The sequence below is a fragment of the Rana temporaria genome, chromosome 4, assembly GCF_905171775.1.
Source record: "Rana temporaria chromosome 4, aRanTem1.1, whole genome shotgun sequence".
Lineage (NCBI taxonomy): Eukaryota > Metazoa > Chordata > Amphibia > Anura > Ranidae > Rana > Rana temporaria.
This window is the reverse complement of record NC_053492.1, coordinates 367,484,360-367,511,134: the sequence shown is the minus strand read 5'-3', so window position 1 is coordinate 367,511,134 and position 26,775 is coordinate 367,484,360. Positions and strand designations below refer to the sequence as shown.

The following is a 26,775-nucleotide window of genomic DNA, read 5'->3' as shown; positions in this document are numbered from 1 at the left end:
CACCAGGGTGCTTCATGGCGTCTCTAGACTTAAGAGATGCTTATCTTCACATCCCAATAGCCCAGGCTTCCCAGAGATTTCTTCGGTTGGCAGTCAACCTAGGGACTTCAACTTGGCACCTACAATTCAGGGCTCTACCGTTCGGTCTATCGTCCTCCCCCAGGATATTCACGAAAGTGATGGCGGAAGCCTTGGAGCCTCTGAAACTGAGGGGGGTCTCGGTTGTTCCTTACTTGGACGATCTCCTGTTCTTCGCAGATTCAAGAGAACAGTTGGTGACAGATCTATAGATCTCACAATCACATCTCAAAAGCCTCGGCTGGTTATTGAATCTAGAGAAGTCGAACCTAGACCCCTCACAGGAGACGAGGTTCCTTGGTTACAACATCAACTCAGTCCTTCAGAGAGTTTTTCTTCCCCGGGAAAAAATAGAGAAAATCAATTCCTCGATATGCCAGATCCAGACAAATCTAGCAGTATCAGTAAGGACAGCCATGGCAGTCTTAGGCCAGCTCACAGCTTCAATTCCTGCGGTACAGTGGGCAAGGCTGCACTCCAGGCCTCTACAGAGAAATATCCTACAGGTCTGGTCCCATCAGGAGTCCCTGGAAAAACTTTTCAAGCCAACATCAAAAGTAAAAAGGTCCCTTTGGTGGTGGAGAGATCAGGCCAATCTATCAAGGGGTCTCTCGCAGGGGCGTAACTAGAAATCACAGGGCCCCATAGCAAAATGTTGTATGGGCCCCCCCTCCAAAAAAAATGAACTAATGCCATTGAACAACACATTACTAATTTTATTTTTATATATATATATAGCAAGGCAGGTTATTATAAGAGAGAGAGAGAGAGACTGATTTTGCCCCCCCCCCCCAGATAGACGCAGCCTCTGCCCCCCCCACAGAGAGATGCAGCCTCTGCCCCCCCCCCCCCCACAGAGAGATGCAGCCTCTGCCCCCCCCCCCCACAGAGAGATGCAGCCTTTGCCCCCAACAGCAAAAGAGCCTCAGACTGCAGTGCCCAGAAAACAGACTGCTACCCCTTTACGGCTCGGGGAAGACAAGATATGGGCACATATGAAATTACTGACTCTGACAGCACTTCAGCAGTGCAACACAGATGACCTCCATTAAAGTTACAGTCTCAAGGCAGGCTTGGTCCCCAGCAGCCCACTCTTCCTGGCTCAAGAACAAGAGGGGGAGGGGAGAGAGGGATCTCTAGCCCCGTCCATGTCTGCAGCCCCTCCTGTAGGGAGTACGTGGGGAGCAGAGAGCTCTGGGGGGCTGGAGAGCAATGTTGGGGGATCCAGGGAGCAGGGGGTTGGAGAGCACTGGGAGGGAGTGGGGGGGGGGAGACAGGGAGGACCAGAAAGCACTGTGGTGGGGATATCAGTGTGAGGGAACAAGGGAGCACAGAGCACTGGAGGGGAGGTGAAGAGCTATTGGGGGGGGGAGGTGACGACTGGACAGCACAGTGAGGGGGGAGAGCCAGGGAGCACAGAGGGGACCAGAGAGCACTGCGGGGGAGCGAAGGAGCAGTGGGGGGGGGACTGGACAGCACAGTGAGGGGGGAGAGCCAGGGAGCACAGAGGGGACCAGAGAGCACTGCGGGGGAGCGAAGGAGCAGTGGGGGGGGGACTGGACAGCACAGTGGGGGTAGCATGGGGGAGCACAGAAAGTACTGTGGGGGGGGAGAGCACAGCACAGGGGGGGGGGGACAGGGCAGCACAGTGGGGGGGGGGGGGGCAGGGCAGCACAGTGGGGGAGCCAGGGAGCACGGGGGGCCAGAAAGCACTGGGGAGGAGCCAGGGAGCAGAGGATGTATGCAGGGAGAACTGGGAGGAACTAGGGAGCACGTTGGCAGTAAAAAGTTGGATAGGAGGAGCTCCGGTGGATGGATCACATCCCGGCGCCTGCTGCAGCCTGACCGACCCCCCCATAAAGAAAGTGAGTCCCCGGCCGTGCCGCCCCCCTGTGTGCCTGGATAGGAGGAGCGGCGGGGACAGCTGCACATGGAGGAATTGATCTTTCCATATTCCTCCTGCAGCCAATGAACGCCCGCAGAAGAAGCGGTCATTCAGCGGCTGCAGGAGGAATATGGAAAGATCAATTCCTCCATGAGCAGCTGTCCCCGCCACTCCTCCTATCCAGGCACACAGGGGGGCGCCGGGATGTGATCCATCCACCGGAGCTCCCATCCAGGCACACAGCAGGAGGGCGGCACGGCCGGGCAATCCCATACTCGCTGGGCAGGCTGCAGAAGGTGCTGGGAGGGGAATCCATCCACCGGCGCTCATCCGCAGTCATAGGGCAGGAATAGTTTGCACCGCCTTGCCCGACTCCAAAGCCCGCTCCACTGATATACTGCCGAGATGCGCCACTGCCCATTCAAAAATGGCGCCAGATGGCGACATTTCGCTACTGCGCATGAGCCGCCCAGCCGAGTTTGTACGATCTTTGCCGAGTCCTGCAGGCTTTGGAACGGCACATGCGCAGTTGCATGGCTGGCCCGCAGCCATCTTTTTTAATGGCACCGGCTGCCCATAACTGACATTCACGGACACCCCGAAAACGGGGTGAAATCAACAGACTAAATTAACGTACGGTTGGCAACACTGCCGGGCCCCACTCGGCTGCGGGCCCCATATCGCCCGCGTGGGTCGCTATGGCGGTAGTTCCGCCACTGGTCTCTCGTGGGTCCTTCCCTTGGACAAGCGTTTGACGACAGACGCAAGTTCTCGGGGATGGGGGGCTCACCTGGACGGTCAGACCGCACAGGGGTCTTGGTCCAAGGGGGAGACAAGAAGGTCATCAAATTGGCGGAAACTAAAAGCCATTTTGATGGGACTCCTGGCCTTCCAACAGCTACTAAAAGGTCATCATGTGCAAGTATTATCGGACAATACAACAGCAGTGGCCTATGTGACCAAACAGGGAGGGACCAGGAGTCAAGGTCTGATGGAACTTGCCAACCAGCTATTATCTTGGGCGGAAATAAATTTAACTTCCCTGTCGGCAGTTCACTTAAAAGGGACTCAAAACTTGCTAGCAGACCTACTGAGCAGGAGAAGAGTTGTAGAAGCAGAGTGGAGCTTAAATCAAGAAGTGTTCAGCATGATCACAGAAAAGTGGGGTCTTCCTCAGGTGGACCTCTTTGCCAGTCAGCAGAATACCAAAGTCCAAGAATTACACAGAGGGGATCAGGCGTTGGGCATAGATGCTCTAGCCTATTCTTGGGATTACCATCTGTGCTATGCGTTTCCCCCCTTTCCTCTAATTCCGCTGGTATTGAGGAAATTCAGGGAAGAGAAGACCAGCCTGATTCTAATTGCTCCCTTCTGGCCAAAAAGGCCTTGGTTTGCAACAGTGTTAAATCTAGCTGTAGAACCCCCGTGGAGACTTCCAGCCAGGAAAGACCTTCTAACGCAGGACTCAGTGTGTCACCCAGAAACAGACAGACTACATCTGTGCGCCTGGTTTCTGAAGAGGACATTCTAAAGGACAAGGGTTTATCTGACAAGGTAGTGAAAACCTTATTATCCAGTAGGAAGGAAGTAACCAGATCTATTTACAGGAAGGTCTGGAAAGTATTTAATTCTTGGTGTTCCGCCAAGGATTTCCAAGTCAAGAGCATAGTCTCGGTTCTAGAGTTTCTCCATGAGGGAATGGAGAAGGGTCTGGCAGCTAGTACGCTAAAAACGCAGGTTGCAGCCCTTTCTGTTTATTTTGAAAAAACGCTGTCTAGAGAACCGTTAATTTCCAGATTTTTCAGGGCACTATCAAGAAACAGACCAGTGACTCTTAAAAATTTTCCAAGTTGGGACTTATCAGTTGTCTTGCAGGGTCTAACGGGGGATCCGTTTGAACCTTTAGTATATGTTTCTTTGAAAAAATTAGTTCTAAAAACAGTTTTTTTGGTGGCAATAACTTCAGCAAGGCGAGTTAGCGAGCTTCCAAGCTCTAGCCATTACTGAACCTTTTTTAAGAATCTTTCCGGATCGAGTAGCTCTTCAGACAGATCCTGCTTTCCTTCCAAAGGTAGCATCAAAATTTCATCGTTCACAGGAAATTGTTTTGCCCACTTTTTCTTCGAATCCTTCCAACGCTGGAGAAGAAGTGTTTCATTCTTTAGATGTGAAAAGGTGTCTTGAGCAATACCTCTCAGTCACTAGAGAGTTTAGAAAAACAAATGCACTGTTTATAGTTTTTTCAGGACCTCGTAAAGGAGAAAAAGCGTCCAAAAGTACGCTAGCAAGGTGGCTTAAACTCACAATTATGGAAGCTTACAAAGCCAAAGGAGTAACGCCTCCCTTAGGCATTCTACCGCATTCTACAAGATCAACTGCAGTATCTTGGGCTGAAAGAGCAGGTGCTACACCTGAGCAGATTTGCAAGGCCGCCACCTGGTCCAACTACTCCACGTTCTTAAGACACTACAGGTTGGACCTATTGTCTGCCGCAGATCAGGCCTTTGGCAGAAAGGTGCTGCAGACAGTAGTCCCACCCTAGGGTAAGTTACTTGTTTATCCTCTCCAAGGTTGTCCTGAAAGGCGATTAGAGAAAGACTTAGTTAGAACTTACCGGTGACGGTATTTCTAAGAGCCTTTCAGGACAACCGCTATTTCCCTCCCTTAATGTATGTTAAAGTAATAAGTATAAATCTATCATGGTGTTGTGGTTTTCTGTGCTTTGTCTTCCAGAGAGTCAGACCACAATAACTGAAGCCATGGTGGAAGAGGAGGGTTTTAAAGGATTAGCATGTGTTTCCTAATGAAGAGGCGGAGCTGCGCTCTCTCCAAGGTTGTCCTGAAAGGCTCTTAGAAATACCGTCACCAGTAAGTTCTAACTAAGTCTTTTTCTCACAATTGGCAACCCTAATTATATATATATATATATATATATATATATATATATATATATATATATATATATATGCACTGTATGTATTTACGCCTTTAGGTATATTGCGCCCAATGAATGATTGTCTTTGAGGAAGGGGGATTGCAATGTGGAATGTGCCTCATATGTGTACAGTGTGTGTGTATATATATATATATATATATATGTTGTGTGTGCATTGTGTGTAGAAACATGTGTAATGTGTGTATCATGTGTGTTGTCTGTGTACTCTCCTGCATGGATCCTGGCTGTATAAGAGGAGAGCTGCCTTGTAGTGGAATGTCCAGGATGGCATAGATGTGGATGGGTGGAGGAAGGAGGTTGGTGTGTGGAAGTCCTGCAGATCTCACTCATGGCCAATAGAGCACACAGTCAGGCCTCGTACACACGATAGGTTAAACAGAGGACAACGGTCTGATGGACCGTTTTCATCGGTCAAAACCGATCGTGTGTGGGCCCCATAGGTTATTTAACCATAGGTTAAAAAAAGGTCAACTTGCTTTAAAATTAACCTATGGATTCCTAACCGATAGGTCAAAACCGATCGTTAGTAGGCACGACCATCGGTTAAAAATCCACGCAAGCTCAGAATCAAGTCGACGCATGCTTGGAAGCATTGAACTTCGTTTTTTTTCAGCACGTCATTGTGTTTTACGTCACCGCATTCTGACACGATCGGTTATTTAACTGATGGTGTGTAGGCGTGAGGGACCATCAGTCAGCTTCATCGGTTAACCTATGACAACGGTCCTTCAGACCGTTCTAGGGTTGCCACCTGTCCAGGATTCACCCGGACAGTTCGGGTTTGGGATCTTGTGTCCGGGTTTCAGTCTGCCTGAAACCCGGACACATTATTTAGACTGGGCTGTGGCTCCCCAAGTAACTGAGGTAGTCACACAAAAATCTGTTGCCATTCGGGAGATGCGGGCCGCTGTCTGGGGGCAGGTTTGGCATCACTGAGGGGGAGCCACGATGTCAGCAAGAGTAGTTTGGCCACACCCACTGTTTGCCGCAGCGCGCTGCATTACCACTGTCCTTGAGGCACCCAAAGGTGCCCCAGGTCTTTTATTATCCTATTGTGTATAATACGGAAAAAAACGTGCCCTGTGCCGCTAAAGTGTTCGGGTTTGGCTTGAAGAAAATGTGGCAACCCTAGACCGTTCTCATCGGATGAACTGATCATGTGTACGAGGCTGAGGCCCCGTACTCACGACCAAACATGTCTGCTGAAACTGGTCCGCAGACCAGTTTCAGCAGACATGTTTGGCCGTGTGTAGGCCCGAGCGGACCATTTTCGTGCGGATCGGACAGGACAGGAAACCTGTCCGCCCGGACATGTACGGTTGTCTGTACAGACCTACCGTACATGTCCTGCCGCCCGCCATCCCTCGCATGCGTCGAATGACTTTGACGCATGCGTGGAAGCATTTTAAAGGCGGGCCGCCCACGTCGCCGCGTCATTGTCGCGGCGACACCGCGTCATCGGCGCGGCGACACCGCGGACACGCCCCGCGTATTGTTTACGCGCGGACCTCTGTTCGATGGTGTGTATAGCCATCGAACAGAAGTCCCCGGGCAGACATGTCCGATGGAAACGGTCTGCAGACCGTTTTCATCGGACATGTCCTGCCGTGAGTACAAGGCCTTAAGTGTCCATGCCCCCCCCAACTCCTTAATCCACTTGTTACTATGTGTGTGTTGTAATTTGCACAGCACAGACCTGCTCGGTGCCACTGCTGCATAATGACTGCTTCCTCCATCGGCTCTCTGCTGCTAGAGATCACAACATCCCCCACCTCCTGTTCACTGCACCGCCTCTGCCTCTTTCTGAGCTGCGGTGTATCTGGAATGCTTGTACCTGCAAAAGCCTGTACAATGTCACCTGTTCTAATACTGTGTCCCTCACCCGCTACACCGCTGTCTGCACTCTGCAGGAACTTATCCTCTTACAGCCGCACACTTCACCAGGGGCAAACACATACCCTGCACACATTTCCACTGGTATTCCATGCTTAGCAGCATCCCCACAATCTTGGAAACCCATACAGTGGCAGAGAGATTGTGAGAGGTTGGAGGTGACAGGGGCAGGTTCTGCGCCGCCGGCTGGTTTAAACACTCTCCCAGAAACCTGCACAGAGGGAGCCACCATCCAGTCTGAATGTGTCCGGGTTTCAAGCAGGCTGAAAACTGGACACATGACTCAAAAACCAGACTGTCCATGTGAATCCCATACAGGTGGCAATCCTAGCTCCGATACTAGCGGCAACAACTTTGTCCTTGTTAGTCGCTGTGCTGTCAAAACAGCTCAGTCTTCATGTACCGGACTCAATTCGGTTGTCGGTTGTGTCCAACCACCAATTCTTCAGCATCACGATTACTAAAGTTTTTAAAAAAGTGACGTGATGGAGTACCTGATGGGTTGGCGATATTGACAGAACACCACCTGAGGCGTTGTTTTGTCGAGAAGCACTGCCCATCATTGAAAAATCCGCCCCTCACCTACATGAATGTGTCTCGTCAGCGCAAGGCACAATCTGACTCAAAACTGTCTTCAGTCGCCTATTGTGGGAAGGCGCCGTCTAGCCGACACAACAGCTCATAGTAAACTCAGCTGGTGTCCCGGGCACTATTCGATAGCGGGAACTTCTCGACAGAACACCGGTGCATGGGATGCAGATTTTCATGACATATAGATTTTACTGCTACACCGGCTATATGCAATGCTTCCAATGGCTGGGTGTTATGGTTGCCTAAATAACACAGTTACTAAGGATAGAAATGGAAAGTTTGAGCTTCATGGTAACAGCCGCTCCGCCCTTCAACTTGTGAAAGAAAATAGCGGATATGCTCCATTATCCGTCTACTGTTGCTCTTCCGCCCTCACCGGCCCAATGACATCACCGCTCCAGAAAGAGGCTTGCACCGCACACACTCCCCCTCCCGGCTACGGTGGCCGCCGAGGATCTTTAGTGTATTTCACGGAAGGGGGCTCCTCCTTGCAGGTAAGAAACCTTATCGAAGTCTGTGAATGGGTTTATTTCGGTAATAGTGCTGCTCCTTTGTGGTTTCTTCCAGCAGTACTGGCTTTATGTATCTTTTTCTTTTTGTTAAAGACGTCTTGTGTCAGAATGCTGCTTTCCTCTTTTACATTGTTAGCAGTTTCCTTGTAGCTGCCTAGCTGGGAACAGTTGTGTTTTTAAAAAAGACCATCTATCCAAAAAAATAAATATGTCTGTACACCACTGTAACCCTTCCCCCACCCACAATCAAAAAAGGCGACTTTAAAGCGGTGGTTCACCCTGCTGAACAACATTTCAGCATAAAATCCGGCATAGTAGCGCGAGCTACACTATGCCGGTCTTAATTTTTTTATCCCCGTACTCACGGTTATATCGTACATAGACGATTCCGTCTGCCGCGGGGAATGGGCGTTCCTAGCAAGAGGGAGGGTGATTGACGGCCGGCTCTGGCACGTCACGCTCCCCGAAGACAGCCGGAGTAGGTCTCGGCTCTTCACGGCGCCTGCGCACAGGCTATGCGCAGGCGCCGTGAAGAGCCAAGCCTATTTCGGCTATTTCCGGAGAAGCGTGACGTGCCACGGCCGGCCGTCAATCACCTTCCCTGTCCATAGGAACGCCCATTCCCCGGAATCTTCTATGTACGATATAACAGTGAGTACGGGGAAAAAAAAAATACAGACAGGCATACTGTAGCTCGCGCTACTATGCCGAATTTAATGCTAGAGGGAAAACATTTTTTTTTTTTTTTATATAGGGTGAACCCCCGCTTTAAGGTTCCCCTTTAAGTAGACATAGGCTCTAGAGATGAGCTCAGGTCTACTTTGGACTCCCCTCTAGCCGAAATCTGAGCTTACACACTCCAATGAGCTTAAAGGAGAGTACAGCCAATGCTCGTTTGGCTGTACTTCCCCTGTGGATCACAAGAGTGCAATTCGTTCTGCACTCCCGTGACCCGTTTTCAGCAGACAGCTGAAAAGCCTGCTGTCGGCTGATGTCACAGAGCAGGTCCAGGCTGGGACAAGATCGCAACAATAAAGACAGGATCCACCCGTAGCTCTGGACACGTGTTCTGTTGAAAATTGCATACCGTTGGATAATGCCTCTCACTATCTACGCATGCACCGTACGAATCATCACTCCTGCTGATTTGTTGATCAGCTGGCGTGACGTCAACACTGCACACGTGCAGATAGTCGGAGGCATTATCCAACGATCTGAAAAGGGAGAATGTAATCCTGCAACACACCAAAATCCACCTGTCACACGATCGGTCAATTCTCCTGCATGAGCAAAGAAGCAGACTGAATCTGACGATTTACATTCTACCTTTGCAGATCGTCAGATACGAAGATCTACACATGCTCAGTGTTGATGTCATGCCAGATGATCAACATATCAGCTGGAGTGCTGTTGTGTCCTGTGCATCTGCAGATCATTTAAAGCACTATCAGACAGGGATGCACTATTCAATAGAACACCGACACCTGAATCCGCTCCTGCTGCCTCCATAGCCCAGTGCTCCAGTGAGCGCAAGGGGGAAGAGCAGAGAGCTAGCGACTGATAGTCACCAGCTCTCTGCTCACAGAGTTTTGAAAACCGAGCAATCGTGTTTGATCGCTCGGTTCTTAGCCTTAGAGCCTGTGGGGGGATAGACGCAGGATCGTACCAATGCTGCATCCATCTAGGTAAGTATTTAAAAAAAAAAAAAAAAAAACTTCTCTTTTTTAATTATTGTGAGCTGCAAGGCGGGGATAACCCAGCCCACAGCTTATTGGAGTAAACAAAAAGAATGCAGTTCAGAGTTCAGCTAGCCATGAGTTTTGAGAACTCCTGAGCTCATATCCAATAGGCATTAGTTGGAATTGCAAATTGAACGCGTGACTACTGACTCTGCCCCCACTATGTCTTCCTGTAGCAGTCAGCTGGTGGTGTGTATTTCCGTGACCCTGTGTCTTTATATGTGTCAGTGACTTGTCGGTTCCCTTAAAGTGCTTGTAAACCTCAGACATTAAATATGAACAAAGCATATCCCACTATAGCGCCTGTGTCAAACACAAGGCCGTGGGCCGAACCCGGTCCACCAGACCATTTCATGTATGCCCTTGCACCTCTGCTACAGGTGTGGCACGCCCTTGTCCTTCCCCCCCACCTTGTCCCAGCAGTCGGCAGCAGAGAGAAGGATGGAACTCTACCAGAACCTGCATTTCTTTGTGCAGCTGCAGAGGCTCTTATGAAGTTAGAAGCTGATTGGCTACCATGCTCATCTGCACCAGATTTTGCACTCCCCAGTTTTTGTAAATCAACCCTTAATTGTAATATCTGTCTGCTGTCAGCGTGAATCACTTCTGACACGTTTTCCTGACACAGAGGAAAACAATGGTGACGGGGAGGGAGTTCCAGCTGATTGACAGCCTCAGCTCTGTTACTGTGTTCTGTGTGAAGGTGGTGTGTCCCTTTCCTCCAATCAGCTCTCAGAGCTTTCCTCACTGAGCTCTGCAAAGTGTGACTTCAGCTCTTTGCCCCCTTTTTTCTGAACTCTCAGACAAGCTTTATAAATGATGCACTTTGAAGGTGGAAAGAGTAGGAGATAGTTGGAGAGTTCTAGAGCAGGGGTCCCCAAACTATGGCCCTCCAGTTTTTTAGGAACTACATTTCCCACCATGCCTAGTTATGTCTGTGAATGTTAGAGTTTTACAATGCATCATGGGAGGTGAAGTTCTACAACAGCTGGAGGGCCATCGTTTGGAGATCCCTGTTCTAGAGCAGGCATATGCAATTAGCAGACCCCCAGCTGTTACAAAACTACAAGTCCCATCAGGCCTCTGCCTCTGGTTGTCATGCTTGTGGCTGTCAGAGTCTTGCTATGCCTCATGGGAATTGTAGTTCTGCAACAGCTGGAGGTCCGCTAATTGTAAATCCCTGTTCTAGAGGATGGGATATGCTCTAGAAGCCCTGGAGACCAGCTTCGGAGGAGGTGACAAAGGAGCTGAGAGTAGGGGGTCCTGGGAGGAGCAAAGAGAATGGTTTGGTTGGAATTTTCGAAATGAGTTTGGTGATGTAGCTGGGAGCAGAGTCGTGGATAGCTTTGTAAGTTGTTGTTAGTATTTTGAATTTTGTTCATTGGGTGACTGGAAGCCAATGGAGAAATTGACAGAGAGAGTAGCAGACACTGAAAATATTATGAAAGATTGAGTTTGAGGAAGTGGTGTGACATCCAGACAATTAGTAAATGAATGATATGCAAGGAGACAGATATAAAACAGATTGGGGATCATCAGCATAGAAATGGTACTGGAAGCTTGTCGGCTTATTTATTTATTATGCACACGTACTGTATATTCTAATAGTATAGTTAGATGGAAACGTGGGGTATATGAATGTTTTAATTCCCAGTTTATAGAGTCTAAAGTGGAGTATTAATAAACACATTTTCGAAAACAAGCCAGCTAAAGCTTGTGGTTATTCCAATCTCATGACTTTGGTAGAATTTCAGGAACTTTACTCATTGTCCCGAGGCACAGTTTGCTTACAAAACACCATTTGTTCAGTACATTTTGTGTGCGACTTTGTGAGTACTGGTAATTAATATTCATAGTTTTCCTTGCTACTTGATGTCCCTTATTAAAGGGGTGTTCCAGGCATTTTTAATGTTTATTAAAAGTCAGCAGCTACAAAAGTGTAGCTGCTGGATTTTAATAAACATGCACTCACCTGCTCCACGCTCCAGCGACGCGCCGGCCGGGGCCCCGCTCATCTCCCCCCTCTCCCGCCGGAGTCTTCATTCTAAGTGTGGGCACCCGGCCGTGACAGCTTTCGGCTTCACGGCTGGGCACCCACTGCGCATGCGTGAGCGGCGCTGCCCCATCTGATTGGACAGGCGATCGCCTGGGACCTGTCACATGTCCCAGGCAATTGCCTACAGGGAGGGGCCGCCAAAAGGCGATATGACGTATCGCCTTAGCAGCCCCTTGGCGGAAGGAGGAAGTGGGACAGGAAGTCCCACTCCTCCTGAAGCCCCCACTCCCCCCCCCCAAAAAAATTACATGCCAAATGTGGCATGTAAGGGGGCGAGGAGTGGATTAAGCGGAAGTTCCACTTTTGGGTGGAACTCCGCTTTAACTAGTCTCTCTGAGCAAGGCTGGTCCAGACCTCGCACAACACTCATCTCTTGATCTGTTTAGCATTGCAGTTTTCATTATTTTTATAAATACTCCTCCTGTCGTCCTTGCTCAGGCTTTATGATGGTGATCCCATGAGCTTTATATTTCAGGCTTTAGGAAATATTCATGCAGAATCATAAAGGACTCTTTTTTTTTTTTCTCTGTAAATCTTTCTTCTGCTGGTATGCTTGTATTATCTTTTGTTCCATACTGTATGTGAGTTTTTATTTTAGAGCCAGATACATTCCTGTGGATATTGAGAAATATGACACACCATTATTTCAATGAGAAGTCTCTCATATCTGTAATCCTTACATTGGTTTGTCATAAAACTTATTTTAAAGGGGTTGTAAAGGTACATTTTTTTTTTTCTAGCTTCTTTTACCTTAGTGCAGTCCTCCTTCACTTACCTCATCCTTCGATTTTGCTTTTAAATGTCCTTATTTCTTCTGAGAAATCCTCACTTCCTGTTCTTCTGTCTGTGACTCCACGCAGTAATGTGAGGCTTTCTCCCTGGTGTGGAGTGTCGTGCTCACCCCCTCCCTTGGACTACAGGAGAGTCAGGATGACCACTAACACAGCTCCTTTCTCTATCTGCAACGTAGAGAGCGTCCTGACTCTCCTGTAGTCCAAGGGAGGGGGCGAGCACGACACTCCACACCAGAGAGAAAGCCTCGCATTACTGTGTGGAGTTACAGACGGAAGAACAGGAAGTGAGGATTTCTCTGAAGAAATAAGGACATTTAAAAGCAAAAATGGAAGGATGAGGTAAGTGAAGGAGGACTGCACTAAGGTAAAGGAAGCTATTTAGGGGGGGGGGGGATACCTTTACAATTTGTTTTCAAGAAAGTTGAAATATGTACTAAAAATAAATAAGTGATTTCAATATAATTATTATCACACTTTTAGGTATCTCCTACCGCGTAAACATGTTTACATTCATGAATAGTTCAGACAGCGAAGAGGAAGAGGACTGCAATGAGAGAACATCACTGATTGCTTCTGAAAGTCCACCACTGCCTATTTATCAACATGGAGTACAGAGCTCATCCGAGGCTACAAATGAGAGGGTGAGATACATGTAACTAGTCCAAAAACTGTAATCCCAAGTCTTGTATAAAATATAATGTACAGTAAGCACGGGACTCCAAAAAGTCCCCTCATCCCTGCTTCATTTTTACCAGATGAGAAGCACATGTTTAAAGTGGACCTACTGCAGGAAGAGATGAATTGCAGGTATGGTCTATTTTTATGTAGTTGATTGGTCTAGCTTTGATCAATTTACCTATTGTGAGGGGGGTTACCCTGGCAGCGGGTGTGTGTGACCCCCCTGGATGGGTTCATCACACCAAAAGTTAGGCACAGCAGACCAAAGGTAGGTGGAAAACAAAAAGGTGCAGTTTTATTTTAACTATATACAAAAAGAAATATGACAGAAAACAAAAGAAATGCAAAAATAAATCCTGGTCAACTTGACCTGCTCGCTATACACGTTGGTGTCCCTAACTAACAACTGGGTACAGTTTTGTGCTTCCCCAGTCCCTGACTCCCTGCTGTTTCTTAGCAATAGCCACACAGGCTTGGTCTCACCGCACATAGATCACACTCCCCAGACTATCCACACAGATCTGGTTCCTGGTTGGAGCATCTCTCTTAGCATGCTGGGAGTTTTTGTAGAGGACCTAATGAGCCCATCTAATTCAGCTGGGCTCATCAAGTCCTCCCAGCAGGACTCCCAGCACTCCCCCTAGAGGTACAAACTTGCATAAAGCCTGAACCTAGGAGATGTGTATACTGCACATTGGACTCAACCAGGGAATTTAACCTGCCTGTTGTCACACTATGTACAATTGCAAGAAAAAGTATGTGAACTCCTGGATTTAATAACTGGTTGAACCTCCTTTGGCAGCAATAACTTCAACCAAACGTTTCCTGTAGTTGCAGATCAGACGTGCACAACGGTCAGGGGTAATTCTTGACCATTCCTCTTTCAGTTCAGCAATATTCTTGGGATTTCTGGTGTGAATCGCTTTCTTGAGGTCATGCCACAGCATCTCAATCAGGTTGAGGTCAGGACTCTGACTGGGCCACTCCAGAAGGCGCATTTTCTTCTGTTTTAAGCCATTCTGTTCTTGATTTACTTCTATGCTTTTGGTCGTTGTCCTGTTGCAACACCCATCTTCTGTTGGCAGCTGGTGGACAGATGGCCTTAAGTTCTCCTGCAAAATGTCTTGATAAACTTGGGAATTCATTTTTCCTTCAATGATAGCAATCCGCCCAGGCCCTGATGCAGCAAAGCAGCCCCAAACCATGATGCCCCACCACCATACTTCACAGTTGGGATGATGTTTTGATGTTGGTGTGCTGTGCCTCTTTTTCTCCACACATAGTGTTGTGTTTCTTCCAAACAACTCAACTTTGGTTTCATCTGTCCACAGAATATGTTGTCAGTACTGCTGTGGAACATCCAGGTGCTCTTGTGCAAACTGTAAACGTGCAGCAATGTTTTTTTTTTGGACAGCAGTGGCTTCCTCTGTGGTATCCTCCCGTGAAATCCATTCTTGTTTAGTGTTTTACGTCTCGTAGATTCGCTAACAGGGATGTTAGCATATGCCAGAGACTTTTGTAAGTCTTTAGCTGACACTGTAGGATTCTTCTTCCCCTTATTGAGCAGTCTGTGCTGTGCTCTTGCAGTCATCTTTACAGGACAGCCACTCCTAGGGAGAGTAGCAGCAGTGCTGAACTTTCTCCATTTATAGACAATGGCCCGGATTCACGTAGATCGGTGCATCTTTCTGCTGGCGTAGCGCATCTCATATGCGCTACGCCGATGTAACACAGAGAGGCAAGCATAGTATTCACAAAGCACTTGCTCCCTACGTTGTGCCAGCGTAACGTAAATTATTCGGCGTAAGCCCGCCTAATTCAAAGTAGGTGGGCGTGATCCATTTAAATGAACCGTGAGCCCATGCAAATGATGGGCCGAACGAACGGCGCATGCGCCATCCCGTGGGCGCTTCCCAGTGCGGATGCTCAGAATCACGTCGGAACGAACGCCTAAGATACTTGGAATCACTGAACGTAACCTACGCCCAGCCCTATTCACATAGTACTACGTAAACAACGTAAAATACGATGGCTGTTCTGTCATCCATACCTTTGCATGGGATGCGCCTCCTATATGTGGAATAACTTTACGCCGGACGTACGCCTTACGTAAATGGTGTATATTACTGCGACGGGCGCAAGTACGTTCGTGAATCGGCGTATCTCAGTCATTTGCATATTCAACGCGTAAATCAATGGGAGCGCCCCTTGCGGCCAGCATAAATATGCGCCCACGATACGACGGCGTAGGAAACTTCCGTCGGTCGGATGAAGCCTAATTTCAGGCGTATCTAGTTCTATGGGTACGGCGCATAGATACGATGGTGCACATTAACACTTACGCGGCGTATCTCCAGATACATCGGCGTAAGTGTTTTGTGAATCTGGGCCAATTTGTCTTACCATGGACTGATGAACAGCAAGACTTTTGGAGATACTTTTATAACCCTTTCCAGCTTTATGCAAGTCAACAATTCTTAATCGTAGGTCTTCTGAGAGCTCTTTTGTGCGAGGCATCATTCACATCAGGCAATGCTTCTTGTGAAAAGCAAACCCAGAACTGGTGTGTGTTTTTTATAGGGCAGGGCAGCTGTAACCAACACCTCCAATCTCATCTCCTTGATTGGACTCCAGTTGGCTGACACCTCACTCCAATTAGCTCTTGGAGATATCATTAGTCTATGAGTTCACATACTTTTTCCACCTGCACTGTGAATGTTTACATGGTATGTTCAATAAAAACATGGTAACATTTAATTCTTTGTGTGTTATTAGTTTGAGCAGACTGTGATTGTCTATTGTTGTGACTTAGATGAAGATCAGGTCACATTTTATAACCAACTTGTGCAGAATTCCATATCATTCCAAAGGGGTTCACATACTTTTCTTGCAACTGTATATACAATGCCTGGCCAATGCAAGCTGGAAATCCCTGAAATAGACAAAGCTACTACAGTGATCTATGCTTCTGTGCTGAATGGCTGGTCTGATGCATTCTGAACACAGGAGGTGAGCCACTCATCATGAGCACCTTTCAATGAATGCTTTGCCTTTTTTTTTTTTTTTTTGATTCACAAGAGGAAAAGTCAGCACTCAGGATTGCATCAAACAAACGGTCTTTGATTATGTTTGATGCCAACATGTTTTGGCCATTAGGTCGTACACACTACCGGTTTTCCCGACGAGAAAACTGCCCGCAAAAAAATTAGAACCTGCTCTATTTTTTCCTGTCGTGTTTCCCGTCAGTCTTTTTCTCGTCGCGAATGCGTTTCCGAGGGGAAAAAAAAGAAAATGCTCAGAATGAAATATGAGACGGGAGCGCTCGTTCTGGTAAAACTAGCGTTTGTAATGGAGATAGCACATTCGTGATGCTGTAACGGACTGAAAAGCACAAGCATGAAAAGCGTGAATTGTCTCTCACCAAACTGTTACTAACAAGAGGATCAGCAAAAGCAGCCCAAAGGGTGGCGCAATTTGAATGGAACGTCCCCTTTATAGTGCCATTGGACGTCAGCGGGCTTTGGTCGAGCATTTTTTTTTTTTTTGACTGAACTTGTGTATGCAAGGCAGGCTTGAGAGGAATCGCGTCGGGTTTTGGCATGTCAGGAAAACCAGTCGTGTGTACAGGGCATTAGTCATGACAGCCATGACTAAGGCCTGATGGCTGTCATACATGTTTTTTCAATAAAGTAACACTGTTTAACCCCTTGCCAACAGGGCAATTGCACCCCCTTCCTGCCCAGACCAATTTTCAGCTTTCAGCGCTGTCACACTTTGAATGACAATTGCGCGGTCATGCTACACCGTAATCACATGGAATTTTTAGAATTTTCTTCACACAAATATAGTTTTCTTTTGTTTTTTCTTAGTTTCTCTCCGTAAATATTTTTAATAGTTTTTCTCCTTCACTGATGGGCACTGATGAGGGGGCACTAATATACCGCACTTATGGGCACTGATAGGCGGCATTGATGGGCGGCACTGATAGCCAGCACGTATTACTGGCACTGGCACTTTATTGTAATCAGGACATGGAAGCACTGAAGTTTACGATACTCTGTTATGAATGGACAGAGGCAGTGATCACTGACTGTCCATTCAGAAAAGGAAGGAAATTACAGAAACGGCTGTCATCTGCTTTATTGAAATCTATACTGGGAAATCTGTGCTTGTAACTGCCCCCACTGCTGCACCGAGCACCCCTGACTGCCTAGGTATCGGATCAAGCATCGGAGCATTTGCACAAGTACTAGTATCGGTATCAGTGCAACCCTAGCATTATCTACAAGCAGTGCCTATATAGCAGAGCTCAGACTGAGAGAGGAACAAGCAGCACAAGGAGGCTATCGGTTCATGAGTTGACAACAAGCATGCTGATAGGATGAGAAAGCAGAGTGACAAGAGAGATGAGCAAATCACTGTGCTGTTTCTGCTTCACTGTTGAGTCACAGGCTGAGGTGCAGGTCCATAACAGCCTTGGCCTAATGGAGGTGGATTGAATTATAATAGCCATTATTAACCGAAAAGACTAAGAGCATCTAGTTGTTTTTTCGATTTTATATTTTAATTCTGTGTTCAAAATGAATGGTATTTGTGTCTTTAGTCATAAAAGCACCTCTGTACTACCTGAATACTATATGGATATTTTATCATAAGTTTGGCTTCACACTGCCTTGGTGAAGTCCTGCCGATCTTTGGGTGAAGCACAGCTAATTTGCGCTTACTTATTTCTACGATGTCCCTGAAACTGCGCCAAAACCGCAGGACCTCATAGAAGTCTATCAGAAAGCGTAGCTAACCCCCACCAAAACTAATGCCGCGTACACATGATCATTTTTCGGGTTGTAAAAAACGTTTTTCAGCCCAAAAAAAAACACGTTTTTAAAACTTCATCATTAAAACGACGTTGCCCACACACGATAGTGAAAAAAAAAATGCTCTAGCAAAGCGCGGTGACGTACAACACGTACGACGGCACTATAAAGGGGAAGTGCCATGCGAATGACGCCACCCTTGGGGCTTCTTTTGCTGATTTCGTGTTTATAAAAGACGATTTGCGCTTTTCTGTCTGTTACAGCGTGATGAATGTGCTTACTCTATTACGAACGGTAGTTTTACCAGAACGAGCGATCCCGTCTCATAACTTGCTTCTGAGCATGCGCGGGTTTTTCACGTCATTAAAGCCCACACACGATAATTTTTTAACAATCCGAAAAACTACATAGTTTAAAACGTCGTTAAAAAGTAGAGCATGTTCGAAAAAAAATGTTGTCGTTTTTCAGAAACCGAAAAATGCTCTGAAGCCCACACACGATGGTTTTGAATGACATTTTTAATGTATACCATTTGGTTGTGTCGTTATTGTGAGTTGTACTGTTTACAAGTTATTTCTTTTTCCACAGAAACATTATAGCAGTAGTGCTGAAGCTTTGAGTGATGCAGCAAATGGAGCGACTTCTGGTCCCTCAGACAGACAAGTCGTAGCGGACACTGATGAAGAAGAGCTGACTCTTAAATATGGCGCCAAACATGTCATCATGCTGTTTGTCCCGGTTACTCTTTGCATGGTGGTTGTTGTAGCTACAATTAAATCTGTCAGCTTCTACACAGAAAAAAATGGACAATTGTAAGTACTTTAATTTAAAGTTTCCATAAATGAGGAACAATACTGTGCAATTCTTCAGCTTAAGCATATATATATATATATATATATATAGTTACAGTTTCAGGTGGTAAAATGAGGATGTAAAGACAGAGAAAAAAAATGTAAACTGAAAAAAGGAAATGGATTGTTTTGTTTTATACTAAGAGATTATATAATGTACACGTCGGTTAGTTGCTGTCTCTCAGTTTGGGGGAAATTCTAGCAATATTGGTTAAAGTTACTATATTGGCCTAGTCATGATGTCACAATACCACAGTATATGTTTCCTAAGTAAAAGAAAATCAATTTAGTAGATGGCTGGATATGCCTGGTTTGGTCAATTATAAGTTGTATGAAAGTGTAGTCTAGACTTAAAGCAGAACTCCTTGTTGCTGATATCCTACCTTCACCAACTATGCCATCCATCTTCTTCTGAGCTCTGTAGTAGCCTGCTAATCTTGCTGAAAAAACGTTGCTGCCCTGTGATATCCTGTTTGTAAGACCGCTGGCTGCTATTCCTCCTGTATCCTCAGCCAGTGGTGTTGTCACTTCCCACTAGTAGTTCCCTCAAGCAAGCAGAGACTTTTACTACCGTCCCTGCTTGCTGTAGTGGGCGGAGGGGCCTTGCATCCCCCTGTCTGTACCACAAATAGAAGTGGTGTCCTCCTCCTATCTCCTCATCTGCTCCCTGCCAGCACCGCCCCCACTTTATCCCCACCCACTCGCCATCTCAGAGTGGGGATCGTTACCAGACACTGGCCATATGACAGAGCGGGGATCTCCGGCTGTGACAGGTCTTGTATGTGAATCGCCATAACGTCCCGCCTCCCAGGCAGACATTGGAACAGTGTGCTGTCTATCACAATGCCGGTCTGGGAGGTGGGACGTTTTGGCGATCAGCGTTTCACATACAAGACCCATCACAGCCCAATATCTCCGCTCTGTCATCTGGCTGCTGTCTGGTACAGACCCTGCTCCGCACCGGTGGCCATAGATGAGACCCGCACTGATGAGACCGCACTGGTGGGCATAGATGAGACCGCACTGGTGGGCATAGATGGGACCGCACTGATGAGCTGCACTGGTGGGCATAGATGAGGCTGCACTGGTAAGCATAGATGAGGCTGCACTGGTGGGCACAGAAGAGGCTGCACTGGTGGGCACAGAAGAGGCTGCACTGGTGGGCACAGAAGCTGCACTGGTGGGCACAGATGAGACATCACTGGTGGGCATTAAGCGGCACTGGTGGGCATAGATGAGGCGGCACTGGTGGGCATAGATGAGGCGGCACTGGTGGGCACAGATTTGGCGGCACTGGTGGGCACAGATTTGGCGGCACTGGTGGGCACAGATTTGGCGGCACTGGTGGGCACAGATTTGGCTGCACTGGTGGGCACAGATGAGGTGGTACTGGTGGGCACAGATGAGGCGGCACTCGTGGGCATAGATGAATTGAGGGAAAAGTGGTTATAGTAACTATCCCCTCGTCCCCATATCCCCCCAGGTGTTTTTCTCCTTGTTTCTTTTTTTTTTGATACGGGGGAGGGGGTTGACCCACACTAAGTAAGCAACTTTTCATAAACATTTAAAGGCACAGTGCCCCCTTTCTGACCATGTTTCATGTGGCATCCATATTTGGGGTATTGTGTGAAACATGGTCATATTTCGCAGCCCCCCCCCATTGATGCTTCCCTAAGCTCTTAAACTGAAGGACCAGGTACAGACCAGAGCTGGAGGAATAGTCTGCAGGAGCCTGTGCATTGCACCCCATGATGGACTGATCATGGTTGCGATAATTTGCGAGCTACAATAAAATATTAATAAGTGCACGTTTTGTTTTTCTTTCTTCGTTCTTTTGAAAAAGGTGGAATCTGCTTTTAAGGGTTTTATTCTCCTAGTCATCTGACAATATTTTCACTAGCCCCAAATGTTCAGATTTTCATACTTGGCAGATGTAGATAGCATATAGACAGGCCTGGTTTGCATGATGATGAGTGTTTACTGTGCAGATCCACATTCGGGCACAGAATAACTGTAACGGATCAGAAGTCTCACATTCTGTTCTTTACACGTTATGATGCTTTTATCTTGTCTTGGTAAACATCTTTACGCATCCGTATTAAAATGCAGGGCTGCTTATCCTTTAGACTTATCCTTTAGACCCCCACCCACCTGTGAAAAACACAGAGGCCCAGATTCAGTAAGATTTGCGCCTAAATTACGGAGGCACAGGGCAACGATTTTGCCCTGCGCCCCCGCAAATTTGCGCCGCTGCCCTCGATTCACGGAGCAGTAGCTCCGTAAATTGCGAGGGCGCGCCGGCAAAATTGCCCGGCGTAAGCGCGCGCAATTTAAATGATCCCGCAGGGGGCGGGAATCATTTAAATTAGGCGCGTTCCTGCACCGATCGTAAAGCGCATGCGCCGTCGGGAAACTTTCCCGACGTGCATTGCGGCAAATGACGTCGCAAGGACGTCATTTGCTTCAAAGTGAACGTGAATGGTGTCCAGCGCCATTCACGAATCACTTACGCAAACGACGTGAAATTCAAATTTCGCAACGCGGGAACGGCGGGTATACTCTAGCATTTGCTGCCCCTACTATTAGAAGGGGCAGCCTTACGCTAAACACGCCGTACGGAAACAACGTTGTGAATCGGTAGTTAGTATACAATTTGCATACTATACACTGAGCACAATGGGAGCGCCCCCTAGCGGTCATCGCAAGAATGCAGCCTAAAATCTGCATGGCATAAGAGCCTTATGCCACGCATATTTTAGGCTGCAGTCGGCGTTACGATGTTCCTGAATCAGGAGCATTCGTAACGCCGGCGCAAGCAAGCAATTGCGCTGCGTAACTATGGTTACGCAGGCGCAATTGCTCTCTGAATCCGGGCCAGAGGTATTTTATTTTTATTTTTTAAATTTCAACAAGATCCTTGGAAAGCTGAGGATTCCAAATCACGTGAAAAGATGCCCCTATGCTGTGCTGGGGATCCTCTGCTTTTTCAGGATCTCACCAGAAGTCCTATGATATCACCCGCACTGGATGCCAGGAACTGACGATGTATGAACCCAGCAGTAAAAGGGTTAAGAGACCAATGCACCATTTTTATCAAGGCTTTTTGTAAATCCCATAGGTTAGCTCCTATTGATTATACTAGACTTTCTCCATCTTTTTACCCCAGGAAAAAAATCTTTAAATAATTTCAAAGTTTCAGGGAGCCACTGCAAAGCATTATTATATGTACAACATAAAACGCCACAAAGGATAAAGTATCTACCAATGCTACTGCCAACCTTTTATTGAAAATGAGATACCGGTATATACTCCTACATAAAAAATGCCAGTGATAATATTTCAAAACCCAGAAGTCACCTCCCTCCCCTTCCTTGTCTCCCCCCCCCCCCCCCCCCAACAACCCACACCCTCTTTTCCCCAAATACCCAACTCCTAGCTCTGTAATCCTACTTTTCCCCTCTCCTAAACACTGAGCCTTACCCCCCCCCCCCCCCTAAAGGGTAATGGCTGGAGTCCTATCGGAGTCCCTCTGGGTAAAAGCCGTGGAAAATCACTGCCTTTGGATGTCTGTAGCTGTGCTGCACAAGTCCATCTTTATCAGTGTGTAACTCCTGCAGCTTGAACCTGATATAGTATATACCTGCCATAGTATAAATTAGGGATGCACTGAAATTTCGACCGCCGAAACAACATATCGGCCTAAAATGGCCTTTTCGGCAATTTGCTGAAAGCGAAAAAAGGCTGATAATGGAGCGGGACACGGGGCCCCACCCCTGGTGCCGCCCATTACAGGGGTGTCGTATAGCGCAGAAGAGAGAGGAGAGCCGTCGCCGACTGCTTGATTAGAGCACCGGGAACATAACAGCTTTCAATTCAATAGCGGTGTATTGCCCGCCGCGCGCCATCACAGCCCCTCCTCTTTGTCCGGGCACTTTGATAGACAGATCATCCGTCCAGTCCTGGGACAGGTGATCTGTCTATCAAAGTTCCCCCGGACAAGGGGGAGGGGCTGTATGTGACGGCGCGCGGCAGGGAACACACAGCTATTGAAATGAAAGTTGTTATGTTCCCGGTGCTCTAGTCAACCAAGCGGCGGTGGCTGCTCTCCTCTCTCTTCCCTGTCTTCCCCCTGCACAGGCTGGCTGCACTGGGGACACAGGATGGCTGCATCTGACGGGCACTGGTAAGGCTGCATTGATCTCTTGTACGATGTCCCCAGTCTCTGACCATCTCTCCTGTACGATGTCCACAGTCTCTGACCATCTCTCCTGTACCATGTCCCCAGTCTCTGACCATCTCCTGTATAAAAAAAAATATATATATATATATATATATATATATATATATATATATATATATATATATATATATATATAATTTTTTTTTTTTACTTTCTGTATCGCTCATTTTTGGTATCAGTTTCGGTTTTCGGTCTAGTGTATTTTTTCATTTTCGGTATTGGTTTCGGCACCAAAAAAAACATTCGATGCACCCCTAACAGAAATAATGGAAAATTGTATAAATACTTTTTGTAATTTTATTTTCCTGATGCCAATCCATGGCAGCATACATGTGATATTGCTCCGCCCCTATATTACATGTATGCTGCCATGTTGGCACCAGGAAAACAGAAAATTGTATCAAATACTTGCCATAATTTTCCTTTTCTGATGGCAGCATACATGTGATACAGGGGTGGAACAATATGACATGTATGCTGCCATATTGGCGTCAGGAAAACTGGATAATGCAATGGCTGTTTAACCTCATGTATACAGTGGGGTGTCCATGAAGGATAGAAATATTAGGGACAGACAGGTTTGCGTGCATCAAATGACCATGGATTGGATCCGGATGTCTGTTATTTCAGACTTAAAGTGGATGTAAACCCAATTGTAATTTTGAGCTGGGCACATATATCTGAAGTATTTTGTTATCTCTCTTCAAAGAGCTAAGTCCCATAGCTCTCTCCTGAACCATTCATCTGTTATCAGCCAGATAACTCCTGACAGATTATCGGACACATCGGATAAAAGCAGCCTGAAATTTCTGTCAGGGGAGGTTGCTAAAATAGATTAGCAGGGAGCTGGTCCTGTTACAAAACACCTCTGAGAGTCTCTGCCTATGTGGAGAGGGGGTGTGTGCCTTTCCTCCAATCAGCAATTTTAGCTATCTTGGCTGTATGCCCAGCCATCACACTCTGTGTTAACCAGGAATAGAAGATCTCCTAACAGGATCTGAACTTTCTAAACAGTATATAAATGTGAAGACAGCTGATATAGATGTAAAACCTATGTAGGGAGATTTGGTTCATCTCCAATGTATCGTCTGAGGCTGTTCACTTCACTGGGTGTATGGAGGGTTTACATCCACTTTAAAGTAAACCTTTTCCAAACAAGTGAACTGGGTCCAGCCTGCTTAGATTGGATCACCAGACCTCTATTACTCAAACAGCTGATATGACCTTCAGTAATACTAGGGGCATAGATGTGCGCAGGATGTTGCACTAGGGTGTGCACCCCAAAGCTCAAACACACATGCCCTTCTCTGCAGCCTCAGCTGCACAGGACAGTGAATGAATTTGTGTGTGCTGAGTGGCTTCCTGTTCATTCACAATATGAAGCATAGTAAATACAGTTTGAATGGATGCAGTGAGTGATTGTTTTCATTTAGAAAATGAAGGGGCAGGCAAATTACATATTTACTAGCCCCTTTCCCCACTCTTCATCTTGAAACATCCCCTGCAGTGGCTGGGGGGAGAGGAGGGAAGTCGGCAGCACTGCAGGGCAGGAGGCCAAAAAAAGGGGGGGGGTCCAGGGCAGTAGAGGGAATAGGCACAGCACATAGTAATTAGGCTGTGCCCAGACTAGGGGTCTGTCAAACTGTCATGTACATGCGTATATATAGCAACCACCGCTGAGATATTCCTGTAAGAAAGTCTTTCAGACCAAGTCTTGTCAGTATACAGCAGTGGATGAAGTTCATAACAGACTATCACAGATCATTCTGTTAACAGATTTGCATGTGTGATTAAGATGAACAGTCTTGGCAATGCAGCACACAGCTGATATTGACTGTGTCATGCGGAAATCCAGTACAAAACTGAGCAGAATGCATAAAGACACTAAATAAAGTTGGTCTCACCACTGTTTGTAATGCATTCTCTCTGTGTCATGCTCCCTGCTGCCATCCAAGCAGCACTGTGTCATAGACTGTAACATCCATGTTGTAATCCACAGCATATAGAAAAATGGGAGGGTATGGCTGTGTATCCAAGCAGGGCAATCCGGCCAGCGTGCGCTCCAGGTAGGTAGTAGGACTCACAGCCATCAGATTTAAATAATATAAACAAAAATCATAAATGTGAATTCTAATATCATGTGTAATGACGTAGATCACTTCAATGATACATATCCAAATACTAGTGACATTTCTTAAAGCTACTAAACCCAGGACCATGTATTTATAAACTGCTAAATACCTTTTCTCATCAGCAGTTAAAGCAGTATTGTGACTTCTATCAGTGTCCAGCCAAGCACTGGTTAAAGCTTGTAGGAGGAGTTTTCTGACTATTGTATGAGACTGCAAGACCCCTGACCCTTTGTCTGGACAGTTCTGATAGACCCTATGCTGATCACATGTACACGCCCAAAAAAAAAAAAAACTCTCTTGCAATACACATTACACTGAGCATGTGCAGCCTGACTCCATTGACTCTGTGTTACCAGGAAATGATCAGGGGACAGTGGAATGAGGGGAGGATCAGATAAGCCAGGATCAAACAGCCTTTTTACACCTTGCAGATGATTAACCCCTTAAGTTCCACAGTGAGTATAGCAAGCATGCTTTACTGCATATACAGACCGATTTTACTGTTGTGGGTTTAGCAACACTTTAATATAAACCAATAAATAAAAAATGCAAATCAATGTCTACTGAAAGTGACAGTCCCACTCCTCAAACAAAGTGTTCCAAACAGGAACAAAAAAGGAAGTGATCCACAGTGTATTCACTCCAGACCACCCGGTTCACATAGATTTCACATCACCGAAAGGATTCATGCTTGTGTAGGCAAGAGAGTCCAAACCAGCATGTATATTTATGTCCTGGGTATTTTAGTCTCCGTATACTCCGCAGCTCTTCCCGCTATCCTCCCGGTCTTGTTATACCGGCTTAAATTAGGATAAGTGCTCATTTGAAATATAAAAGACATGCACTTACATAATAACAAACAGTGCTTGCCTTAGAAAACGATTGCATTCCCACATTGAGGATGGCCATCATTTATTTCCTGTTTTGGAAGTGTTGTCAAACTAGAAGTAACATTCCAATGTGTTTCGTCATAGGGAATGATGTCATCAGGAGCTAGAAACGTTTCTAGCTCCTGATTAGCAATTGTATAAATATCATGACATTGTTTGCAGTAGGGTTGTCCCGATACCACTTTTTTAGGACTGAGTACAAGTACCGATACTTTTTTTCAAGTACTCGCCGATACCGAATACCGATACTTTTTTTAAATGTGTCCCCAAATGCAGCCATGTCCCCCACAGATGCAGCCATGTCCCCCCACAGATGCAGCCATGTCCCCCCCAGATGCAGCCATGTCCCCCCACAGATGCAGCCATGTCCCCCCACAGATGCAGCCATGTCCCCCCACAGATGCAGCCATGTCCCCCCACAGATGCAGCCATGTCCCCCCCCAGATGCAGCCATGTCCCCCCCAGATGCAGCCATGTCCCCCCCAGATGCAGCCATGTCCCCCCCAGATGCAGCCATGTCCCCCCCAGATGTAGCCATGTCCCCCCCAGATGCAGCCATGTCCCCCCCCCATATGTAGCCATGTCCCCCCATATCCAGCCATGTCCCCCCCATATGCAGCCATGCCCCCCCCCATATGCAGCCATGTCCCCCCCCATATGCAGCCA

At 47.0% G+C, this 26,775-nt stretch overlaps 1 protein-coding gene across 1 annotated transcript in view; it reads left to right on the top strand.

The window, feature by feature from the left end:
• The first annotated feature begins 7,771 nt into the window (after nt 1-7,771).
• PSEN2 (presenilin 2) overlaps nt 7,772-26,775 on the top strand; it is a 52,266-nt gene continuing 33,262 nt past the window's right edge. The window contains exons 1-3 of the mRNA XM_040350920.1: nt 7,772-7,897; nt 12,985-13,145; nt 18,585-18,808. Coding sequence (XP_040206854.1) covers nt 13,005-13,145; nt 18,585-18,808 — 365 coding nt within the window. The 5' untranslated portion in view covers nt 7,772-7,897; nt 12,985-13,004. The remainder of the gene's footprint in view (nt 7,898-12,984; nt 13,146-18,584; nt 18,809-26,775) is intronic.